The 23,776-nt window shown below is 48.6% G+C and overlaps 2 protein-coding genes and 1 pseudogene across 2 annotated transcripts in view; all 3 read left to right on the top strand.

Annotated features, from left to right (window-relative positions):
• Positions 1–9,942, top strand: part of LOC144126209 (uncharacterized) — a 58,957-nt gene extending 49,015 nt beyond the window's left edge. The window contains exons 3-4 of the mRNA XM_077660236.1: positions 9,412–9,594; positions 9,931–9,942. Of these exons, the coding sequence (XP_077516362.1) occupies positions 9,412–9,594; positions 9,931–9,942 (195 nt within the window). The remainder of the gene's footprint in view (positions 1–9,411; positions 9,595–9,930) is intronic.
• A 942-nt stretch (positions 9,943–10,884) lies between these two features.
• LOC144126212 (uncharacterized) lies at positions 10,885–16,290 on the top strand. Its single transcript, XM_077660252.1, has 4 exons — positions 10,885–11,077; positions 14,307–14,443; positions 15,135–15,265; positions 16,230–16,290. The coding sequence occupies exons 1-3, from the start codon at positions 10,885–10,887 to the stop codon at positions 15,234–15,236; spliced, it is 432 nt and encodes a 143-aa protein (XP_077516378.1). The 3' UTR covers positions 15,237–15,265; positions 16,230–16,290.
• A 104-nt stretch (positions 16,291–16,394) lies between these two features.
• Positions 16,395–17,037, top strand: LOC144126217 (uncharacterized; annotated as a pseudogene).
• Positions 17,038–23,776: the final 6,739 nt, after the last annotated feature.

Genomic DNA, 23,776 nt, shown 5'->3' on the forward strand with positions numbered 1-23,776 from the left:
CAGCTGGGGCTGATGGGTCCCAGGAAGGCGTCCTGATCGTCGTCCGGCGGCGGTGCACCTACAGGGGCTCGTGAGAGTCAATCGGCATCGCAGTGCTTGCGTCCGGACTTGTAAACGACGGTGACGTCAAACTCCTGGAGACGCAGACTCCATCGAGCGAGTCGGCCAGAGGGGTCCTTCAAATTGGCAAGCCAGCAGAGCGCGTGGTGGTCGCTGACCTCCTTGAACGGTCGTCCGTAAAGGTAGGGGGGGAATTTCGACGTAGCACAGATGATGACAAGGCACTCCTCAGTTGTCGAATAGTTAGCCTCGGCCTTGGAAAGGGAACGGCTAGCGTATGCAATGACTTTCTCCAGCCTGTCAATTTTTTGAACGAGGATGGCGCCTAGCCCCACGCTGCTTGCGTCGGTATGAACTTCAGTATCGGCGTTTTCATCAAAATGCGCAAGGATCGGTGGGGACTGTAAACGACGCTGAAGTTCCTTGAAGGCTTCTTCTTGCGGCGCTTCCCATTTAAACGGCACGTCTGCCTTCGTCAGTTCGGTCAGGAGCTCGGCGATGCGCGAAAAGTTTTAAACAAATCGTCGTTAATATGCGCACAGTCCGTGAAATCTGCGCACTGCTTTCTTATCGGCCGGCGGTGAAAACAGTTCAATATAAGCTGTTTTCTGGGTGTCTGGGCGTACTCCTTCCTTGCTAACGATGTGGCCTAGAAACAGCAACTCTTCGTAGGCAAAGTGGCATTTCTCTGCTTTCAAGGTTAGGCCAGACGACTTGATTGCGTCTAGTACCTTTGCGTCTAGTACTAAGTCTTTTGAGGTGCTCTTCAAAGTTCGAGGCGAAGACAACGACGTCATCTAAATATACCAGACAAATCTGCCACTTCAGGCCTGCCAGCACTGTATCCGTTAATCGCTAGAACGTCGCTGGTGCGGAACAGAGACCAAATGGCATCATTTTGAACTCAAACAGCCCATCCGGAGTGATGAATGCTGTCTTCTCGCGATCTCTTTCGTCGACCTCAATTTACCAGTGGCCGCTCTTGAGATACATCGATGAGAAATATTTGGCGTTGCAGAGGCGGTCCAGTGTGTAGTAGATGCGGGGAGGGGGTGGACGTCATTCTTTGTTATGTTGTTCAAGCGGCGGTAATCCACGCAGAATCGAAGTGCGCCGTCTTTTTTTCTCACTAGAACAACCGGTGCCGCCCATGGGCTGTTTGAAGGCTGGATGATGTCCTCGCGAAGCATTTCTTTGACTTGGTCCCGGATGGCTTGTCGTTCTCGTGGTGACACACGGTAGGGGCTTTGACGGAGAGGTTGGACGTGTTGATCCGTTATAATGCGATGCTTGGCAATTGGCGTCTGTCGCACCTTCGGCGATGTCGAAAAACACTCACTGTCGTTTTGAAGCAGTTTGCGGATCTGGTCGTGTCTTTTCCGGTGCAGGGCTGGGTTGATGTCGAAAGGTGGCGAGTTCTCTTGGTCAGGCGAATCTTTAGCGGAGGGGTCGGAGAGGGCGAAGGAGTCTCGTACGTCGGATATTTCGTCGAAGAAAGCAATCGCCGTTCCTCTGTTAATGTGTCGGTATTTTTCGCTGAAGTTAGTCAGCAGTACTTCGGCCTGGCCATTGCGGAAATGTGCGATGCCTCTTGCGATGCTGATTCCTCGGTCTAGAAGCAACTGCATGTTCCCCTCGATGACGGCTTTAGCTTTAATGGCTTTCGTGGCGCCTAGGGTCACGATAACGCTTTATCGGGGTGGGACACTCACTTCTTTCTCCAGGACACTATGTGCAACGTGATTTTCCCCAGTTTTCATCGAAGCGATGGTTTTGTCCGTCGAAAGCGTGATCTGCTTGGATCGGAGGTCTATGATAGTCTGATGCTCATTAAAGAAATACATACCCAAGATGACTTCGCGGGAGCATTGCGGTAGCACAACAAAGGTCGCAGGATAGGTATGTCCTTTGACAGTCAGTCGCGCTGTGCATCGTTCTGATCGCATAAAGAGGTGGCCCCCTGCGGTGCGAATTTGTGGGCCGTCCCAAGCCGTTGTGACTTTTCTCAGCTGCGCAGCGAATGTTCCATTCATCACCGAATAATCGGCTCCTGTGTCGACTAGAGCGGTAACTTTCCGGCCGTCGATAGTCACTTCTAAGTCGGAGGTCCTGACTCCTTCATTGCATGTCGCTCTCGACGTCGGGTCACGGTTTCGTCGCGTATGCGAGTCGCGGGTGGGGCGTGTGATCGAAGCTCTTCTGGGTGGTGGCGTCGTTTTCAAGGCAGCCTGCGTCGTGGTCGGGGTTCTCATTGTGTGCGGCGTCGGTGCAACGAGTGCCGGTTCTTCATGCGGAGTCGCGGGTACAGCGTCTCCATGAGGCGTGGTCGGTGGAGGATCTTCGGCGTTTCGCTCTTGAGCAACCTCACCTCCAGAGGTTGCTGCCTTTAGTTTCCCCTACGAGCGCTGGGAGACCTTCCTCGTACCGCGGCTGCGTAGCTGCGGCGTGGCGAGGCAAAGCGCTAGGTTGACGGCGATGGTGAGCACGAAAAGCGGTTCGGCGTGTACGCTTCTCGACGCAGGTACTCGTCGATTTCCTGCGGACGTTGTCCGAAGCGTGGTCGTGGGGCGTTAACGGCAAATCCTCGAAGACCGATTCGTCGGAACGGGCAGTGACGAAGAATATGGCCGGCCTCACCCCAATGGAAGCACAACGGCCGGTTGTCAGAAGTCCTCCAGGCGTCGCATTTCCTGGGGCTTGAGCGTCGGTCATACGCAGGGCGGGCGGGGGCTGGGAGTCGGCGTTGTGGAACAAGTAGCTCATCTCTGGGAGGACGGGGGGGTTGTCGTTGGGGCTGATCAGTCCTTACTGCAGCGTCGTAGGTCATGGCCCGGGGTTCTGTGGCCGTCGAGGTGCCAAGTGCCAGTTGCACTTCTTCCCGTACCACGTCCACCAGAGTCGCTGCTTGTGGCTGTGGAGAGGATGGCAGTAATCGGCGTAGCTCCTCTCGAATGATTTCGCGGATAACTTCCCGCAAGCTGTCGCTGGTGGTGGCCGGCATGTCCGAACAGATTGCACAGGCAGAGGAAGGGCGGTTGTACTGCCGAGCTCGGACGTCGAGGGTCTTCTCAATCGTGCAGGCTTCTTGCATGAATTCCTCGACTGTTTTTGGCGGCTTGCGGACGAGGCTGCCAAAGAGTTGTTCTTTTACGCCGCGCATTAAAAACTGAACCTTCTTTTCCTCGGTCATCCCGGGGTCGGCGCGGCGAAATAGGTGCTTCATCTCCTCGACGTAACCGCGGACGGGCTCATTCGGAAGGTGAATCCTGGACTCGAGGAGTCGTTCGGCTCTTTATTTCTTCACGACACTGGTGAATACCTTCAATAGTTATCTCTTGAATAGCTCCCATGCCGTAAGGGACGACTCGTAGTTTTCGTACCACGACCGTGCGGAGCCATCCAATGAGAAAACCACGTGTGCAATTTTTGCCGCATCATCCCACTTGTTGAATGACGCCATGCGCTCAAATTGATCCAACCATTCTTCAGGGTCTTCGCCTAGGGATCCATTGAAAGTTGGCGGCACCCGCGGGTGCTGTAGTATGATCGGTGTCGACATCTTCGGTGAGGTTGCGGTGCTCGTAGCAGCGTCTTTTCGGTGTCTGGGGCGGTCCGGCAGTTTCCCGAACTCACGCTCTTCTCCCTGGAGACGTCGGCTGGCTCGTCCTCGGTTGCGAAGCGCTGAGGGCTGGCTTCAAGACTTGAAGGTGGCGTCAGGAACATGGCAGGCTACCCAGCACCTCCACCAGATGTCACGTAGTGGTGACGGCAGTCGAAGCAGCTATGGAGACGGACGAAAGGGTCTTCTAAAAGAAAACTGTTTATTGGGCTGACTTGCACCCAAAAGGGACTGAATCACTCGGCGGCGGCGAAGCGACAAGCGTGCTCGGCGGTCGTCGAACAGAATGCCCGCCGCTGTCGGCCGTGCTCAATTTAAAGCTGATAGCGAACTTTCGAGATAAAGCGTGCAAGGTTACTAGAACATTCCCGAACAACGTAGAATCAGCTCTGCCTGGCTGCGATCAATCGAGATAAATCTAGTCGCGTCTTGCGTCGCAAAGAAAGCGATAAGATGGTGTGGCAGCAGATTTGAAAAGCGAACAAACACTGCAAATATTCGCGGTAATATGATTATACATCGCTAGCTCTTTCAGGAGACTCGGCTTTCGTACTGTCGCCTTTTTTTCGACTTTCATTTTCAAGCTGCAATCCCTTTAGATTTCTTTCTTCTTTTTCAGCTTCCCACTTTTGCTTTCCTTCTCCTTTTCCCATTCCACTTCCTTTTTTCTTTTTTCCTCCTGATCGGCTTTCTCTTTGCGTGCTTTTTCTTCCCGTACCAAATTCCACGTATCTACCAGCTGATCGTCCGCTACGTGTTTTCCAATTGTCTTGCATATTTCAGGATTTGTAATTTTGCCCTGTTCTTCTATTGACAGTTCCTCGCATAACAACAGCAAGTACGGCTTTGACAATTTCATAAGGTCCATGACAACGCTTTCTTCCCTTTAGCAATGCTATCTTCAAAATGTGGTGAGACTACTCTTTCTCAATTGACATACACTTCCCTGTGATTATAGATTATTCTCTCAAAATCTGGTGCCTGGCGAATCCTATAGCAAAATGCCGAAACGCTTACCGATTCAGAAATTATGATGTTGCACGGTTCATCCCAGCTGCTGCCAACCAGTTGTTAGAGATGAGAGGTCCTTGAGTGAGCTGATTATTTCAGCGCCTCAGGTCCCTTCTACGAATGACGTCGTTGGACTTGGTTAGGAAGGAAACTGTACAGGGGGATTATTTACATTATTTACAAGATTTAGGAGCACATTGGAGGGTGATGGGGGAAGGTCAGAGGATCTGAGATCTGAGGATGATCGAGGATTCGTTGCTCTTGGCACTCGTCGTCCGATTTAAAAAGGGTCCGGTCCCTAGGATTCCCCAGGTTCGAGGAGGTCTTCGCCAGATTGGGCGTGGCCTAACTTGCACTGTCGTACACACGCACACACCACTTCACATAGAGACACGCCCCCGTCACATGTCTTGCCGGAGAGAGAGGGTGCCACTGGACCATCGCCCCCACCAGAGAGAGCGTTGTCTTCGCGTCCGAACGACAGTTCTCACGCTGTCAAGCCGGACACGTCTTCCGGAAAGTCCGAATGGGCGAGTCGCCGGTGAGACGGCACAGTAGAATGCATGAACTACCCCTGCTCGGGTGGGCGGTCACTAACTGCTTCCGTAGCAATGTTGTTTACAAACGGCGGGAGAGTCGTCCGTCTCAAAACCAATAACCCAATCGGGGACAGGCTGTGGGAACGAAGATGCCTATCGCCGTGCAGAGACCCCGGCAGCAGGTGGCCCGGGCCGACTACGCAGATGAACCAGACGGGCTGTCGTCAGCATCTTTACAACTACTTCAGCCACCTCTTGCACAGCAGCGGGTACAAAGCCTCAACGACTGCTCGACTGCTCCACCCTTGGGGTGCACCGTGTAGCTGCGTCGCTGCTCCTTTGAGCTTTAGCTCCTTTGGTGAAAAGAGGTGCCTTTGCTGAAAAGACCTTCGGGAAATGCCGTGTGACAGGGGTATGGAAGACGTGCGTTCGAATTGCCCGTATCTTCACAAAATTTTTTATATGGAGATTCACGTGTTACCACGACAACAACGCCAGGAAACACCGACACCAGCTTTTCTGCGACACGAGCTCTTCGACGCTATGGCGTTAGTACTTTGGTGTATGTAGTCGGGAATACTGCCACCACACTGATGCCAACCAGTGATGATATCGCTGGGACTTCGTCTGCACCTGCCATATTTGTTGCTCAAAACAGCGTCGTCGCTTCGGCGGATGCAGTTTTGCACACTCCCCTCCTCCTCCGCCACACTTCTCGTTCCATCATTCTTCCTCGCTCCTGCCTGCTCGTTACTGCGATTGCGACTCAATTCAGGAGTGACGTCATCACTCTGTAAATTCCGCGTCATTCTGTCATGTCCTCTCGCGCGCAGGCGGCCCCTTTTATATTCACATCTAGATCCCAATTTTCTTTTCTTATTTTTGTTCTAATGTGACATAAGTCATGACGTCATAAGTTTGATGACGTCATATACCTGGTGGAACTTTGTGGACACTTCCGGCGTCAATATAGCCATATAATGCTTTCGCATTCGAAGCGTGTTATTAAGTCGGAAATTTGTCACCCTAAGCAATCACCGATTACCGATTATATTAAGACAAAAGTGCGTGGGTGGGGGACACTTTGTCATCTCTATTGTTTACACTCGGTTAACAAGCACAATTTATTAGGTCCTGTGAATAGGCCGCAGTGAATTACGATGTCATTCACCAGCTTAGTGGTTAACAATATATATCCTTTTTCTGATGTTCTTCGACATTTATAATACAAAGCCAGGGAAGCAACATTTGGAGCGACAGCACTTATACGTCCAGTTTCTTGTATGCGAAATAAATTAAACAAATATTGCCGCGACTGGGATTTGAATACGCGGTGGCGCGAACAGATACGCTTCGCTGGCCAGTCGTCCAGAAATCAATGCTATCGACGTAGCTGATCACGTCTCGTATTAAATTGCAACGCACTCTCGCGCTGTGCATTGCACACCGTAAAGATCACGAAACACATCAGCGTAAACTGAATCAAAGCTTAACCTCAGCCTAATATCGTCTCCAGACGTGGCAGCGACCAGCAAAGAAAACCAGTCAACAAATAAGGCTAAACGTGTCGTTCAGAACGTGTACTCAGTATTAACTATGGTGAAACCCTACCATTTTTTCTACTGGCCAAACAATACCTGCCAGCTAAATGTTTGCAGAATCGGTCTATGTTAGTTTATACTGCACATTTTGAACCACAGCGGTCTTCGCACATTTCTGCTAGTTTTCTATATATCTTCAAGTATATTTGCTTCAAAAAAGTTGATTTGACGTTGACAACGTGAACGAGCGGTAACGAGAGGCAAGAACGACGAATACAGAACAGTGATAATTGAAAAGTGTCTACGTCAGACCTGAGAACGAGAACATCACTCAAGACAGAAAGGCTGCGCTATTTTTACGCATTTCGATAGTCATGAAAAGTATATGCATAGAGCAGAATAAAGAGAGGAGTGATAAATATGAAAGTATATAAACCGATCAGATAGTAGGAACGAGCAAATATACAGTGACTGACAGCAAAAACATATGTAATGTGTTTAGGTGCATATATATAATACAGTGAATAAACGTGAATGGCTGTGTTCTTGACGCGCACTGTGTGATCACAATAAGCGATAGTACGTGAGAATTACGACCCGGCTATACGAGCCATACAGGCCAAAAAACGGCCATTGCACGCCCGTTCGAAACACACTAAAGGCAGGACCACTGTCGACGGAGCTTTTCCTCCCCAAGGAAATGTAGCTCTTCCGAAAGGAAGCTTAAAATATCCCCTCGAAGGCGCCCCTGATGCAAAAAAGAGCAATGCGACAGTGTTCTAACGCAACAGCCTCACAGCGGTCGCTCTAGAGCGCAAAAGCATTAGCAACTATCACAAGACACGCAGAGTGGCCCCGAAGACAACGACTGCTGGCTAAAAAATCGTAGCACTTCCATACCTCAAAATCCGACATGTACCGCCCTCCAAAAAGTACGGGCCACAACAGATTCTTGATCCACGCGGCGGTTTGACTACTGAAGAGGGCAGGTAGGACACTTCGCTGTCCTGTAAAACACCTCAGCCTTCCAGGCGGCCTCGCGGAGGCGAAACCCTTTTTTCCAGGCGCCACTTGAAGTCGGCCACGTTTCTTGCTAACCTTCAGTTTCACACAATGCTTACGCCTTCGTCTAATGCTGGTGCCGCAGTGATCTCATAATTTTTTTTTGTGCAGTCAGGGATCCCTTGCACATGACTTCCATGCGTGTATCACAATCAAAGCTGTTGATTTTCATGGGAACAATAAGTAAATAAGTAATGTGGAATGTTCTGTGAGATATGCAATTGATGCTAAGCTTATCGCTCTCTGCACAGCCATTGGGTATGGCTTTTCATCACCATATTTAATAACTGAATGAAAAAGTCAACTGAATAATTCAACCCCTTTGTATTGCTCTCGATCAGGCTGAAGGTTTTAAGCAGCTGTCTGGTGTGGAATGCAGTTGCAATTGGATGCTGTAGTTCTGGTCTTGTAAGACATAAATTAGCAGCCAATGCTCAAACTTTCCTGCGATGTGATGCCTGTTTGATGGCTTTGGTGAAACCAAGGAAGTTCTGGTGGCGTAGCCTTTCGCTGTTTTTGTTGCACCTGCATTATTAGCGTTTTTTTGGAGCTGTGTCGTTGCTACTGTGGATTTCCAGAAAATGTGCATCCTCTGAGCTGTGTAGCTGAGCAAAGTTATGCATTTTTCTTGTGTTGTGAAGCACCCGCATCTTCCAAGTCAGAGCAGCAAGGTTCAATTTTATTTAACAATAGCTGAGGGTTTGAATCACATTACAGAGTTTCAACTCTCAATTTCACTATTTTGTTCCGTGACGTGGGAAAAAAATTAGGGAGTGTATTCTTTTTTCGTCCTGAGACAGGACCAAGATGGTGCGGGCGCCATTAAAAGTGACCTGTGAATTCAGCCTCAAGGTCATGAGCAATAATATAAGCTCCAAAATTGCAGTGCAGCTTTGTACTTAGAACAGGTTTTCATAACCTTCGCTCCTGCCTGGGACATGAGTGATAGTTTTAGAATTTTTTTTACTCCTGAATGCTGTTTTGCTGCCGCATTAATGATATTGCAGGTGTTCACTTTCTAGCCATATTTTGAACTTGAGGTGAACTTAATTGGCTCCTTCTCTAGTCACTTGCGGTAACTTTCTTCTTGTTTTATCTTTATTCTGTTTGTGGCACCTGTGCTTGTTTCATCTGCTATTCTATGATAAATGAATTAATCATTTCCTTCTTTTTGACCTTCAGCCGGTCGAGCAGGATTGGTGGCTGCATGCACGTGGCCTTCTCAGCTGTACTATGGCTGGGAAGGCTACGTCGCGGCCACTCGGAAGATCATCGCTACCACAGGCAAAATCATTAGGTAGTATGCGTTGCAAAAGGCAAATAGAGCAGTGTTGCTTCTGCATTGATTTCAGCACACCTGTTAATATGCTTACAGGCTTAACAACGGTAACCGCTTTCATTTGCAGTGGTCTCCGAGACTGGCTTTGCTGGCTCTCAAGTCGCGTATGGTTGTTTAGAGAACATTCAAGATGCTTGGTTTGATCATGCAGGCTTCGCGCAGTGCCTGGCATCCGAGTGCTGGGCTCCCCGGATGTGGGTGCGGTGGCCGTTGGTCCGGATGTGTTTTTTCATCTTCCAGTGGTTCGACAAGCTGTCGCACAACGGTTGGACCCTCAGCCAACTGCAATACCCCTCAGGCTTCCACCTGTGTGTCATGCTGCCGCATGTGGCTGAAAATGTGACCAATCAGTTTGTCTCCGACTTGAATGAGTGCAATGTAACATCATGCGGGCGGGCCTTCCGCTTGTCCAGTTCAGGAAGGGTATGATGCAGCAGCTTTTGTTTATTTGAGCTTAATGCGACGTCCGCTGGTGACCCATTGCAAGGTCTACGGCAGCAAGTTAGAACTGCCTTCACTTTTGTACTGCTGTACACATGCTTTCTTGCTTCGTCACCCTTAAAAGTCACTGCCTCATAGGTGGCTATAGCTATCCCTTTTCTTGCACCAAGCACAGAAGCAAGAGAAACTGCATGCCATGGAACAACTGCCCAGACGGTTCTAATCGTATGCTTTAGGTATTGAAACCTGTCATCAGCAGATGTCGATTTTGCACTGAACTTTCTCTGCACCTCATGCACTTCTGTTCATTTTGTGCAGAAAAAGGAATGAGGGCCCATATCACAACTTGTGTCTCTTCCGCAAACTTCTTTTTCGTGACACCTCATTGGCCGAAAGGAACATTTGCAAAGAGGACTCAAGCCAGGACACGAGCCCTCCATTTTATTTTGTGGTGAAGGAAATTAGAGACCAAGTATGTTTTGGCTTCAAAAATATATACGCATCATTGTTTGTGACTGCAAATTTTCCGTTAGCTATAACAGGCAGACTTTGCTAATCAAGTTGATTAAAATTTGAGTTAATTGGCTGCGTAAAATTTAGCGTGATTATCTTAGTAACTGATGTCTGCCGCAGCTAACAGTTTCTTTATTTATTTATTTATTTATTTACTGGTACCTTACAGGCCTCCAGAGAGGCATTGTGTAAGGGGGTCAAATACAGAGGTTTGCGCAAGATAGGTTATTAATTAAAAAAACATAGTAAAGTACAGCAAAACACAGGAAACAGAAGAGTTCAGATAAGATATCGCCATTTACAAAACGTGATAAAAGTAAAAACCAACTATGCGTCATGTAACAAAAATAGAGAAAATGCACTAAAAGTTCTGCAAAGGCAAAATAAAATATATCAGGCATACATGAGGGGGACCCGTTTTTTTCACGGAGTTAGCCGATGGGCGGAGCTTGACGTCACCTGAAAAAGTCACGTGGGCACTCCGCGGTAAAAAAAAAAAAGAAGGAAAAGAAAACGAATTGCGCGAACGCGCGCGGTGTGCACCTCTGCGTGCCAGCGGTTGTGGTCACGTGGTTATTTGTTAAAAAAAATAAAAAGGCTGTTTCTGCGCTTGCGCCTGTGTTGCGCGCGTTGAAAACGGAACTTTGAAACGCGCTCACAGTGGGTCCTGCGCGGCTTCTCGCGCGTTGAAAACGGAACTTTAAACGCGCTCACAGAGTGTCCTGCGCGGCTCTTCGAGTTGAGTAAAAGTTTGAGATGATGGACCCTGATTCGGCGGACGACCCACAAGACGTGATTATGAAGGAATGCCTCCGAGATCTCAAGAAAACTGGTGACAAGTGGACTGGCTATTTGCAGTCCCATGAAGAGCTGCAAGCGTTCGAGAAGAAGTTAGCAGCCGTTCATGTCCAGTTTTCTACGACGTCGTCAAGGAATCACAAGTGTGGGGCATGTGAGTACTCTTGAAGTATGAAGTATATATGCTCTACTAATGTAACGTGACGAACTAGCGATGTTCACGAGTACATATATGTACGCATTTTATATATAGTATAATGCAGCCACCACGGTGGCCTAATGGTTATGAGGCTCGGCTGCTGACCCGAAAGGCGCGGGTTCGATCCTGATGCGGCGATCGAATTTCGATGGAGGCGCAATTCTAGAAGCACGTTTGCCTTACGATCTCGGTGCACGTTAAAGAACCCCAGGTGGTCGAAATTTCCGGAGCCCTGCGCTACGATGTTCCTCTCATAGCCTGAGTCGCCTTCGTTAACTGGCCGAATATTATACTCGCTGTGTGTTCGATCAGCCATCTTATTGTCACGGTCTTGTTATAGTAATTACGCAGCAAAATATTTACAGCTTGCAGATGGGATTTCAATGATACACAAGATCTGAACCACTCTTGCTTTTTTTTTCTGGGGTGAAGAAAGGGGGGCGGAGTAGAGATCGTTCTCGTATATAATAGCAGGATATGTATATAGCACAAACCATCCAAACAAGTTGATCCACGCTTAAAACTTCTCACCAGAAAGTTAGAAGTCGTAATTTATAGTTGTAAAACCTTTTTCGTCATGTTGCATAGCAAAATTCACTCTGAGTAACAAAACTGCCTAAAACCGCAAGTCACTTAATTCAGAGAAAGATCTTTGGAACCTAAAATTTGCAAGATTCGGAACACTGGTTTGTTTGTTTTTTTGCAAGTGTCAAGCTGGTGTGATTAGCCTGTTTTATGTGCTAGATAGATTCTTGGGTAGATGTAGTTGGGTTTGCGGGCCGTGGGGCAATGGGTTATCCACATTTCGCCCCGGGCGCCGCTGACTTGGTCCTTGTATGCAGATTTTTTTTTTAAGCAGCTCGCCGCGTGGCCCACAGTCCGGCGACGGTCGCCCGGCCGTTCTAAAACAAACAGAGCAAATGCTGCTGGCAGAGGGCTGCCGAGCTAAAAAATAAAAGCAGTAACGGCAGCGAGGGGTGCCTGAATGGGACCCGCTCCATGCCTGCGCAGTGCCTGCGTGTCTTGCACCCCGGCGCATTGTTTAGGTCCGTTTTATGGCTTTTCGAGCGCAGTGTCAAAGAAAGCTTTGAGGACGTAGCTTGAAGAATGAAGCTCTCTTGGAAGGCTACTGGCGGGCCATCCTCTGGGTGCACGTGCGACGGTCGTGCAGCTGGATGTCGGTTAATGAGCTGTGTTTGCTCTGCTTCTGGCCAGCGGGGCTCAGATGCCACCCTGTATCTGTTTTTAGAGCACCGGCTGGTGGAAGTTGCGCTTGTGTGTATTTTGTTGTCATGTTGATGTTGCTTTTGGAGTTTGTGGAAAAGTTTGATCGACTTCTTGGAATGCTCGCGGTCCTCGCGGGCAAACAAGCTCGTGGGCACCGGTGTGTCATTGGTCCCTTCAATTTAAGAGAAAATGCTCCGATTGGCTTTAAGAAGCTCATTCCTGATTGGTCGCTAAAATGGTCCCCAGGATGCTGGGGAAACGGATTTAAAGAGGCGTTTTGGCACCAAAAGGGGCTGACTTGGGCAGGGGCTCTTGGTGGAGAGTCGGAGTCGTGAGAGTACGGACAGGGCCAAACTTTGCGCTGGCCACGTTCCGAAGAACGAGGAGCCCCTATGTGTAGCACGAGTCAAGTCGGTCAGGCAGGACAGTTTCGTAGGGGCGAGCTTTGGCCTGACGCTCCTGATCGTTCTTGATGGCAGCGACCACACTGGTCGATGTGTAAAATATGTAAATGGTTTAATAGATAAACCAAGCTGTACATTTCTGCCGAGAAGTTTGCCTACGCCTCATCTTCCTCCTGCAACGTGTCGCGCCCAAACGGACCCCTAGGGCCCCTAAGTCTAACTGGTGTCTCTCAGAGTGTTGTGACATTCCTTGTGTGCTACGAGGTACATTGTTCGACGGCGCGGCGTAGACGGAAACCCAGGTATTTCTTTGTGTGTGCTACGAGGATCCACGTTCGACGACGCGGCGTAGACGAAGGGACCCGCCGCCGTGACAGCGGCATCATCAATTACCCAGCCATGCTCTTTGAGTGACGACCAGAACAACCGGACCCGCCGCCGCCGCCGCGGGGAAACAGGCTTTATCCTCCCCAATTTCCGGGCACATTCCAGGACAAGGGAGCTGTCAGCGGGCCAGAGCGCGCCGTACCACAGCCGACGCTATGCGCTACCGCGAAGACAACATTCTTTCCCTCCTTCCCCTTTCGACGTGGGCTATCGCTGGGAAGGCACCCACAGCTTCCCGCCGTGCCTCGTGAACAAAAGCGCATTCCCAGAAGGGCCGTGACGGACACCTGTCATGGCGGACAGGCAGTACTCGCCAAGAATGTGGAAAGACAGGCGCTAGTGAATTAGCTCCGAAGAGAGAGCCTGTGTATACTCTCACTTGAGAGAGAGTGGTGGCGTTTTTGTTGTTTATTTAGTTTGTATTGTTAACAGACTCTGGGTTCGAGGCTAAGCCCAACCCAAGGGGTGGTCCCCATCTCGCATGTTATTTTTCATTGGAGAATTGATGCTTTGGGCGGGCCACTGAAAATGACCGCCCTTAGTCCTTTGTTAATCAAGTGCTTAAAAGCGCATGTAAACGGATGCAGTCCAGTCCAGTCTGAGCTGGGGCTCCATGCTTAGCATGTAATGTGATGCTACTTAGGCACTAACCTGCCCGGTCGATGAGTAAAGTAGTGCAAAGTTTGTTCTTTTGTAAATTCAGTTCTGCTTTTTCCAGTTTAACTCTCTGTATATGTATGTTGTAAAATTATGCTCTGCTGTCATCATCTACAAGCTCGCCTCCTGTTCATCTTCCAAGCCGAACGACACTAGAGGAAGGGTTTGTGAACCATCCTCGAAGAAACGGACGACTATTGAAATTCTACTGCATACACGCTCAGGACGACATCGTTCGCCAAGAGGGCCTTCAGCGCCGAAGCCCGACGGCGTGCAGCTTCTGCCAGCAACCGCTCGAGCCCAACTCCGGAGCCACTCCATCGCCCCCATGAAGTCGTCGGCACGTAAGCTCGGACGCCCCAGCCTCTGATGTATAACCTTAATCATGTGTAATTATTGAATATACCTGTTTGTTTAAACTGAGCCATACGGTGTCTCTTTGCCTCTCCGTCCCGTGTGGACCTGCGCATTATGGGGGTCATCACAGTGTACTTTTTCCCTTTACCCAGCTCAACTGATGTTCTCTTCAAACCGGGGTACAGTGCCTGTTTCTCTGGACATGCCGTTTCAAGTCGTCCGACAAGTGGACAAGGACTGTGTGCTTGGAATTGATCACCATAAGGACAAATGTGAAAGCACTAGCACTGTAAGCACCTTGTGATCCAAACAATATTGTAGAGTATTAATGACAATAACAATCATTGGTGCAGTTATTTTTTATTTAATTGTGTACAGGCTGATGACACATTTGGCATATGTTTTCATTAAGCAAATGATTATATTAAGTATTTCTAAAAATGAGTCTCGGTTTAGTGATTAAAGTTTAGCTTCAGCACAAGTCCTGCATTCATGGGCTGAATCCCATGTTTCGACAGTAATTCATCTTATATGCATAGTCGCGTTATGAAGCCATTGGAGATTGTATGGAGGACCATCCAGGGTCGAAGGGCAGCCTGGTCGAAGGGCAACCTGGGCAAAGAGCACCAACCCGAAAGATGGGCGAGTTCTACGAATGATGTCAGCAGCTGACGCTGCCCGTCTAATTTCCTTGTTTGCCTACAAACGGGAGTCAGTTAACAGCAGTTTCTGAATTATATAGGGCAGCGCACGCAGCTGTCTATATTAAAGCATTTCTTAAGCAAAACAGACCATAACGTTTTGCTACTTTCTGGTTACAAATAGGGTAGTGTTTTGGAGGCAGAAAATTTTTAAAATCCTCTAGCTAAACATGGCAGACCCTGTGCATATGAACTACATAAAATCTGCAGTAAGGTACTGATTTCATTGCAATAACGTGCACAGACAGTGGTAATTTTCATGTGTGGCTATGCTTTTAGGCACAAGATCCAACTGACTGGTCCAGCGAAGTCTTTTGCAAAAAAAAAAGATCAAGCTGCAAGGAACCAAGAAGAAGGGGTGCACTGCAAGCATGCATCTAAAGTGGATCAGCATGTACCCAGAATTCAAGGTTGGCCACTGTTCACGCATTTTATAGAACAATGCAGTTAAGAACAAGTCTTATCTCCGAGTTGGAAAAACAAGAAGAATAAATTTATAATTAGGTACACAGAACATACTGCACAGCATTTTCAGACACATTTCAGACCAATACTTTGACCAATAGACTTTTCAAAATTTCAGTGTACAGCTCGTTTTTGCTGAAACTATGGCCTATGGTTTTACGCTTCTCTTTTACAGCAAAAGCTGTTTATGTGAAGCTCCTCATAGCACCTCACTGAAGCACCAGTTATATTAATTAGATGCGGAAGAAGCAGTAGCTCTCGCTGGATATTGCACCAGGTGTCAGGCCTTAGCCTTTTCTTTTTATGTGTTTAAAAGTTCAGCTATGTGCTTTGCCTTATATTTTAATTTATAATACTTCCAACATTAAAGCATAAAGCTTGGGCATTGAATATGCATATTTTATCATGACCATTTATGTATCCACATAGTATGATCATGCACCAGATTGTACCGTAAGTTGATTAATATCAAAAAATCAAGTTTATGCTCTGCTTTCACTGCAACACACAATTTGCACATTCTCATCTTTATACTTGCCATGCCTTTTGTAATAATCATTTGTTTGCTAAGTTTAGGGATCCTGTTGAACAGGAAAACAAATTAAATCAGTTTCTTTTACTTGTAATAATAAAACCTTCTTGTAACCTCGAGTTCATCCTAATCGATTAACAAGAATTGCTATGTGGAAAAAGCAAGCCTAGTTAACGTCATTGGAGGCATGAACAAAGGCATTTAGAAAATTCATGCTAAACCACATTTCTTTCACTTGGCCCCTGATAAATTAATTATTTTGCTGTTTAATTTGTCAGAAAGGATCTTTTCCACATAAAAGAGTGAGCATTTTTTATTGTGTTGAACTCTTATTGTGATCAGATTTTTATGTGTTCATTATTCTGCTTGCATTTCAGGTTGACATCCCTCAACACACAGGGATAGGAAAATCTCTGCAAATGAAGGAGGCAAAAATAAGAGAACTTGAGGAGCAAAAGGCCTATGTAAACTGCAGAACCGAACAGCGCATCTATGTGGCAATCTCGCCCAAGAGTTTCCACCATGCTCATCAATTTGGTGAAATGGCAGGCTTCAGCCAGACTGTAAACAAAGCTGTGTCGGCACGAATTCGGGACCTTGTTTGTGAGGGCGTGACATCGGTACAGGAAGTGAAAAACTGTCTTGACTATTACGTACAAGACGTTCTGTTTGGAGGGAAAAACAAGCCATCAAGAAGCTGCAGAGCATTCTTCCCAACACAAGAAGACATACACAACCACATACAGGCTGCTCTTCGCAGAGATAGGTTTAGCTCTCTTGATCAAGAAAATGCTAAGCAGTTAATTGATAAATCAGAGAGAGGAGCCTGATAGCAAATTCTTTTACAGATAGTATCAGAAGAAAACTGAACAAATCAATAGCCTTCCAAGTGATGACGTTTTGGAGCAAATGGAGCAGGAATGCGAGGAAACGCTACTGTTTTGTTACCAGTCAAAATTTATGAATGAAATGCTCATAAAATATGGACAATCAGTTTCATGCCTGGATGCAACGAACAAAACGACAGACTATGCTCTGCCACTTTTCTTCATTGTCGTGAAGACAGCACAAGGCTACATGTGTGCCGGCGTTTTCATAACGCAATTTGAAACGAGTGCCTGCGTCGCAGAGGCCCTTGAAGTGTTCAGGCAGTGGTGCCCCGACTTAATCCGCAGTATTGGATGATTGACTATAGTAAGGCAGAAATCAATGCCCTTCAGAGCAGCTTCCCCCAAAGCCAAATCACAATTTGTGATTTTCATAGAGAGCAGGCATGGGGAAGTTGGCTAAACAGGTCCGAGAATTGCACTGTTGCAAAAGATGTCCTCTTTCTGCTGCGAAGAATAGCCAATGCAACCTCTGAGGAAGAAATGAATCAATGTATTAATGATCTCAAAGCATCTCGGCATTGGGAAAATGAAAAATTCAGATGTTACATTGACACACATTGGCTGAGAGTGAAAGAAATGTGGGTGCGTGCATATAGGTTAGGCTATGATGTAGTGCTGACGACAAATAATGGCACTGAAGCACAAAACAAAATCTTGAAGCAGTATTACATCAAAAACAGCCATGGCAGAAAGTCTTTGGCAATGCTGATCTCTACACTTGTCAAGCAATTTCTGCCTGACAGACAACATCAGCATCAAAGGAAGGTAATGAGCCTGTCATCATCGTACCGGACATACAAAAACAACATCCCAGAATATTTGCACAACCGGCCACCAGCTTTTATTAAGCATGTAATGCAGAGGATGTTCACTGCATGCGAGTACACGCATGAAGACATCAAGAGAAAATCTGCGGTAGGGCAGTACCTCGTACAGTTGCAGTCGTCATCCAGCTGGCACACGGTGGATTTTGCAGGGCCGAACTGCACGTGCATGGATTTTGCAGCAACAAAGTTTCCGTGCAAGCACTTTTGTGCAGTGTTCAGGCTGACCGAGAGTTCATTTTCTGACCTTCCTGAAAGCTACCTGAATCGGCCTCATGTTGCTGTGACAGCCTGTGCTACTGCTGATGACCAAGAAAACGAACCAGACAGCCAGGAAGGGCATGGAGGAGGAGCAAGTTCGCATGAAGTGACAGCTCTCAGCATACCTCTATGTTCTTCGAATCAGCTGAAGATGAAGCGAAACAACTTTCGAAGCATAATGGAGAAGTGTGGCAGTCTCCTTTTTTACTGCAGCGATTCTTCAGCTCTAGACAAAGCAGCAGAAAAACTGGAGGAAGCCTATTCTCTTCTTGCACAATCAGTTCCGTCTACCAGCGGTCTGTTCATCAGAAACTCCCCAACAAAAGGCTGTTCAGGCCAAGCATCCCACGCTTCACAGAAGGATGCTGTACGAGCAGCACCTAAGATTTTCCAAACAGAAAGGACGAACAAGGAGCACTGGCGCACTAGAGGCCGTGTTGGGAAACAGGCAGATGAGCTGCGCAAGACCATTAATGTTAACCCCTTAGAGTAAGGAATCACTCAGTGGGGCACCATGATGCAAGAGAAAAATTTCACAAACAAGGAGCAATGATATCTGGAGCTTAAAGCACCTGGCCATGACAGATGCCATAGTACAGGGCTCAGGATAAATTTTCATAACCAGAGGGTCTAGAATGCGCTGGCATTGCACAAAATAGAAGAATCGTCGCATCTTGTCCTGGCTGAAATGTTGTCACCTCAACTGGGATTTAATCTGCAATGCCATGCTGAACAGCGGAGTGCCTGAGCCACTACAGTAGGTATTTACCAGTAAAAGTGGTTGCTATGGGACCAGCTGTACCGCATTTCTTAGGTGTGTAGCTTATTAGGAGAACACATTATTCATATAGTGAAGATGGAGGATAGGAGGATGCAATTCAAGATTTCTTATTCATTCTTGGCCCAGTTTAACCACCATCATGAGATACTTTTTCCCTCAAGGCTGAACCTTCTTATGCTTAAGAGTCAACAAATGGGACAATTTTTGACATGGTAATAATCCTATTATCTTGACTATGCCCTCAGTTTTGGTGAACCACCAGAGTGTTCTGCAATAGAACTACAGGAAGCTTTGCCTGCATCTCTATTAAGGCCTACTCCCTGCTTGAGCCTTGCTACGTCAAGAAATCAGTCTACTGCATCTGTCCACCTCGGCTTGTGGGCCTCTCCTACTAAACGAGACCATTCTAGCACTGCACCTGGACCTCTCGGCAAGGCTGTAATGCATAGCCACCTGCTAACGCGATTCAGGCTTCATTGTTATTTAGTCACACTGTGTGTCAGGAAGTGGCAGCTGTACCAATTCAACTTTTCCTCTGTTCACGTGCTCCCCTTATCATGCCATGTAAGCTTGTACAGCGACGACGCCACATGCCTGCGGCTGAGTTGTCACGCTCATCTTTGCTGGAAGCATCCAGGGTTAGTTGGTGGGTGCATTAATGTACTTCTTCAGACTTTGGGTTGCTGCTCCTCTAATTCATATAGCAGTGTCATGGACACATTTAATGAAGCACAGAGGGTGCTTCTCAATTCATCACACACTCTAACCTGCTACTTGGATAATTCCCCACAATGGCCTTTTTCTCCCACTCCCTGCAGTCTTCCCAGGCTGTCACCGTGGTAACACAGTAAAAAAATATCATTCACACCTTGCACAGCATGCTTTGAATATACCTGGGCAGGTCTCCGTATCAGATGTTTAAAAACCGTCCGGTCTTTGCACACTCGAATCATGGTGAAAGTTGCAATGCCTAAAAATTATATTCAACATCGTTTACAACCAGATAAAACTAGATTTCCAGACATACATGCAGTTTAACACGTCATGACCAACCCAGATGAAACACAAGGCGATTTTGGTACCTCAATACCGGACCAATGCGGACACCAGTTCCTTCCCCCCCCCAAGGACTATTGCAAGTGGAACGGGTTGCCAAATAAGGTGCCTGTCAATGTCCGAATCTATTTTAGCAGCCGTTGTTCTTTACTTGTGATTGCTTTGCATTCCTTGTTATTTCAGAAGTGCCAAAATTTGCTAATAAATGTTGATTTTTCGCTGTATAATTTTGTTGTTTTTGTATTTTTCTTGTTATAGTATGACAATGATTTGTAAAAAATATAACTTGAAATGCTATGTAATTGCTCCTGTCTTAGCTGCCAAAAGGTTGCCGGCAGTGCTGAATAAAATAAAAATAGAATAAAATAAATGCAGCTTTGTATAGCTTCCCCGATGAGTCATGAAATGCAGTGGAATGCTTGTTCAGTTATCGGAGAGAAGAAAGCTAAAGCAGATTTCAGTGCACTGGCATTCATTCTCGGCAGTCTTCAGACAAATCTCCAGGGAAGAAGAGGTCCTGCGTTCACAACTCCAATCTTATTTGTTGACAATGGATAAGGTCCAATGTACTCTATGTAAAGGGATATGAAGACAGCAAACAGGCACAGTCTCGTGTAAACCTCATATCAGTACCTCTTCAATTACTCTGTGTATTCAGCATGTATAGCCGAGTTTTGGCTCATAAGGAATGGCATACAAACTTTATTTTAAACCTATTGCTTTCGGGCTGCCTCACGTGAAAGTCGTTCAGTCAAATCCATTTACAGCCAGATTCACTGGTTTTTATCGACGGGTGTTTTCTCGGAGAAACAGCAAAGGGAACAAGCACATATTACATTTATTATAGCTGTATAGGCACTGAACTTGCTGCTTTGTAGTTACATGACTGTGAACACTTTTTGACATCCTTTTGTCTTGTCTTGAACCGTGGTTTACTAAGCTTTCTTCCTTCTGATAATGTTTTGGTGTTCCTGGCAGCCAGGAACTAGCTGAAAGGAGTGCCTGCACAAGTGAATTGTCTACAGCCCGTCGCAAGTGCCCGGAGCACAGTAATGCAAGTCCCGCAACCTGAAAGAGTTCTGCAACTAAATGCTGTCATATCACTTACTGTTCCATCATGTATTTTGACGTTTGAAGCTGAGTAAAGGCGCGCCTAGTTAATGCAAGTTCTCTTGGCAACACATCTTCGAGATATGTGCTGGGGCTTTCGAATTTCTGCACGTAAGGAGACTCATGTGCACCCCTTAATTTTTATTACTAAGGCTTAACAGCGCCAGACAGCGCGCTCAGACATACCCTGCCTGGCCTCTCGGCATGGCTCGGCTAGCTGTGGCTAGTTTCCGCAACTCGGTGACTCGGCTCATCTCACATCTGGCCGGTCGTTCTCCGGCCGCGGTAGGTCGCGGCAAGCGCGACATTATTTAGATTTTTGTTTTGTGACGTCGGACGACGTCAAGCTCCGCCCATCGGCTAACTCCGTGAAAAAAACGGGTCCCTACATGAGGAAAGCTGCGCATCAACAGAACCAAAGAGGCAATAGTCTCACGCAGTTGAAAACGAAGTTATATGAATCGTGACTATTGTGGGATACACAGGTATCCCCTCCTCGTCCCCCGCGCCAGCGGCGACCGTGACTTACACGGGCGCGCTGGCCACCAGGAATGTGGAGAGAAGGCACCCCCGCGACTCTGCTCATTTCCGCCCCAGCACTGACGTGACGTCACGGCAGCGCGCTGCCTTCTGCGGAGAGGGTAGCACGCCTAAAGCCCCAACTCGATGGACACATCCTACGCGTACCGGCGGAGCGCCTACGCGCACGGGCGTACGCTGGATCCTGTCTGCGCATGCGCAAAGCGCGACGCGCGCGCAGGCGCGAGCAGGGGCAGATATCTGTCCATGTCAGATATCCGCGCCTGAGCGCGAGCGCTTGCGCGCGCGTCGGAAGCGGGGTCCGGTTTACAATAGGAGGACGGCGGGGGCTCTCGGGGACTCTTTTCTTTATGGCTTGAACCTATCCCAGGTTCCTGAAACTTTTCTTCGCGGTTTAAGTAGTCCTTTCAGTGCCCCCCAAATCCCCTTACTTCACGCTTGAAATTCCTTCGGTCGGCTCGAGAGGGAGAACGCCCCAACACAGGGAGCATGGAGGTGTATGACTTTTTTCGACGCTTGGCACGGCGCGGCGCTGGGCGCGTAGGCGCTCCGCCGTACGCCTAGGATGTGTGCATCGAGTTGGGGCTTAAGCTTGACGGCAACGATTTGCTGCCAGGGAGTCAATGCCCGAAGGGATAAAAGGGGGGAACGGGCGGCGGGAAGCGACGCTCGCTGCCGGACCTCACCTAAGTGCCCCACGGACCCCTTTCGCTGCCCGCTGGCCCCCGAACACCAACGCCGGTCGACGTCAACGACCTGGTGAGCTGCTGAACATATATTTTACGGATAGAACATTCTTCCGCAGTGTGCTTTACCTCGCGTTAGGATAATAAACTATTTCCTAGCGTGCCCTGCCGTTGCCTATTTCGTCCGGACCTGCGTGGCTGCGACTCTGCGCCACGGGTTGGGGAAACGTGTTGCGTACTTGAATAACGCCTGCGTGTAGCTTGCACGGAAGCTCGCCTTCCCGGCTGGCTGGACGCAGAGTGACCCCATATCTTGTCGCCCGAACGTGGGGCGAACTAGGCAATCGAGCAGTGACCTTTGTTGGAGCGAACGACTAACGTCGCCCTAACAAAGGATGGCAGCCGACAGGAGTGACTTGCAGTCTTTGTTTATGCTGTCAGAGCCAGCGGCACATAACCAGGGCTCCCTACTTGACGCGTCGTTGGAAGGGTTTGAATTTGTGAATCTTGGGCGTTCCACGCGGAATAGCCGAGGAAAATCCCCTGACGCGTTGGTAGGACTTGGGCCTGGCATCGGGGGCTCCACATCGGGCGCCTCGCCGCTCCGCGGCGCGAACAATGAAGCACCTAGGCCTCATCATTGACGATATCAGCGGCTGCGCCCAACTCCGGGGGCGTTAGTCCGCAATCATCCGAGGTGCTCTTGCAGAACGCAATGCAGCTTATGCAGAGTCTAGCGGGTATTTTGCAAAACAATTTGCAAGCCCAGGCCCAGTCACCACGTGTTAGGATAGACTTGCCTACCTACACGGGGTACCATGACAGTACGGGAGCAAACGAGTACCTCGACCGTCTGCTGCATTATCAGCAAGTGACAGGAATCGCAGACGCCGAAATGCACGCGCGTGTTGTGCCTGTTTCTTTGACGGAGCAAGCGGCCCGCTGGTACCGACTAGCCGGCAACCGAGCGAGGACAATGGAGGAGTTTTGCGCAAGCTTCCGCGGCGAATTTCTTCCCGCAAATTAAGAGTGGCGTTTGAGGAGCGAGCTGGAGCTCCGAACCCAGCACCCCGACGAGTCTCTGTTAGAGTACGTCCGAGCGATGGACGAACTTTATCGCCTCGCTGACCCTCGCGCCACGAACACGGAGAAAGTTGAGCGTGTCACGAGACAAGCGCACCAGACTTTCACGGCTTACCTGAGAGGAGTCAGGTTCAGAGATTTGGATGAGCTGGCAGCTGAGGCGAAGCGCATTCAGGGAGACATCCTCTCTGCGCGAGCGTATCGGCCGCCCCCACCCGCATCGCTGTCACTTAAGCCGCGCTGCGCGTGGAATGGCAGCTCAGTGCGCAGTCCATCTAGAGCTGAAGCGTCAGCACAGTTTGCTGACGAGCGTGTCCCAAGGGGTTGGAAATTGTCCGACCGCGCTTTGGACCCATTCAGCTACGCGTTGCGAACAGCACACACTGCCGCAGAGCGGAACGAACCGAGGCGAGATCGCGGGGCCGACACGCGGCCCCCACCATCCGCGCCGCGAGTTCGAGATGACCAACCGGAACGGGGCGACCAGCGCCTAGCCCGCCGGGGCCCGGGCAACCGTTGCTACCGGTGCGACCGGCCGGGGCACTTCGCCCGCGAGTGTGGCCTCCCTCCCGCCCGTGACCAAACACGGTCGGGAAACGGCCAAAGCCGCCGGTGATCGACCTTCGATCCCGCGCGGCATACACAGAAAACCCTGGTTTGCTAGCTCCTTTGGAATGTCGCGTCGGAAGTTCT

This window comes from Amblyomma americanum, chromosome 1, assembly GCF_052857255.1.
Source record: "Amblyomma americanum isolate KBUSLIRL-KWMA chromosome 1, ASM5285725v1, whole genome shotgun sequence".
In the NCBI taxonomy this organism is placed as follows: domain Eukaryota; kingdom Metazoa; phylum Arthropoda; class Arachnida; order Ixodida; family Ixodidae; genus Amblyomma; species Amblyomma americanum.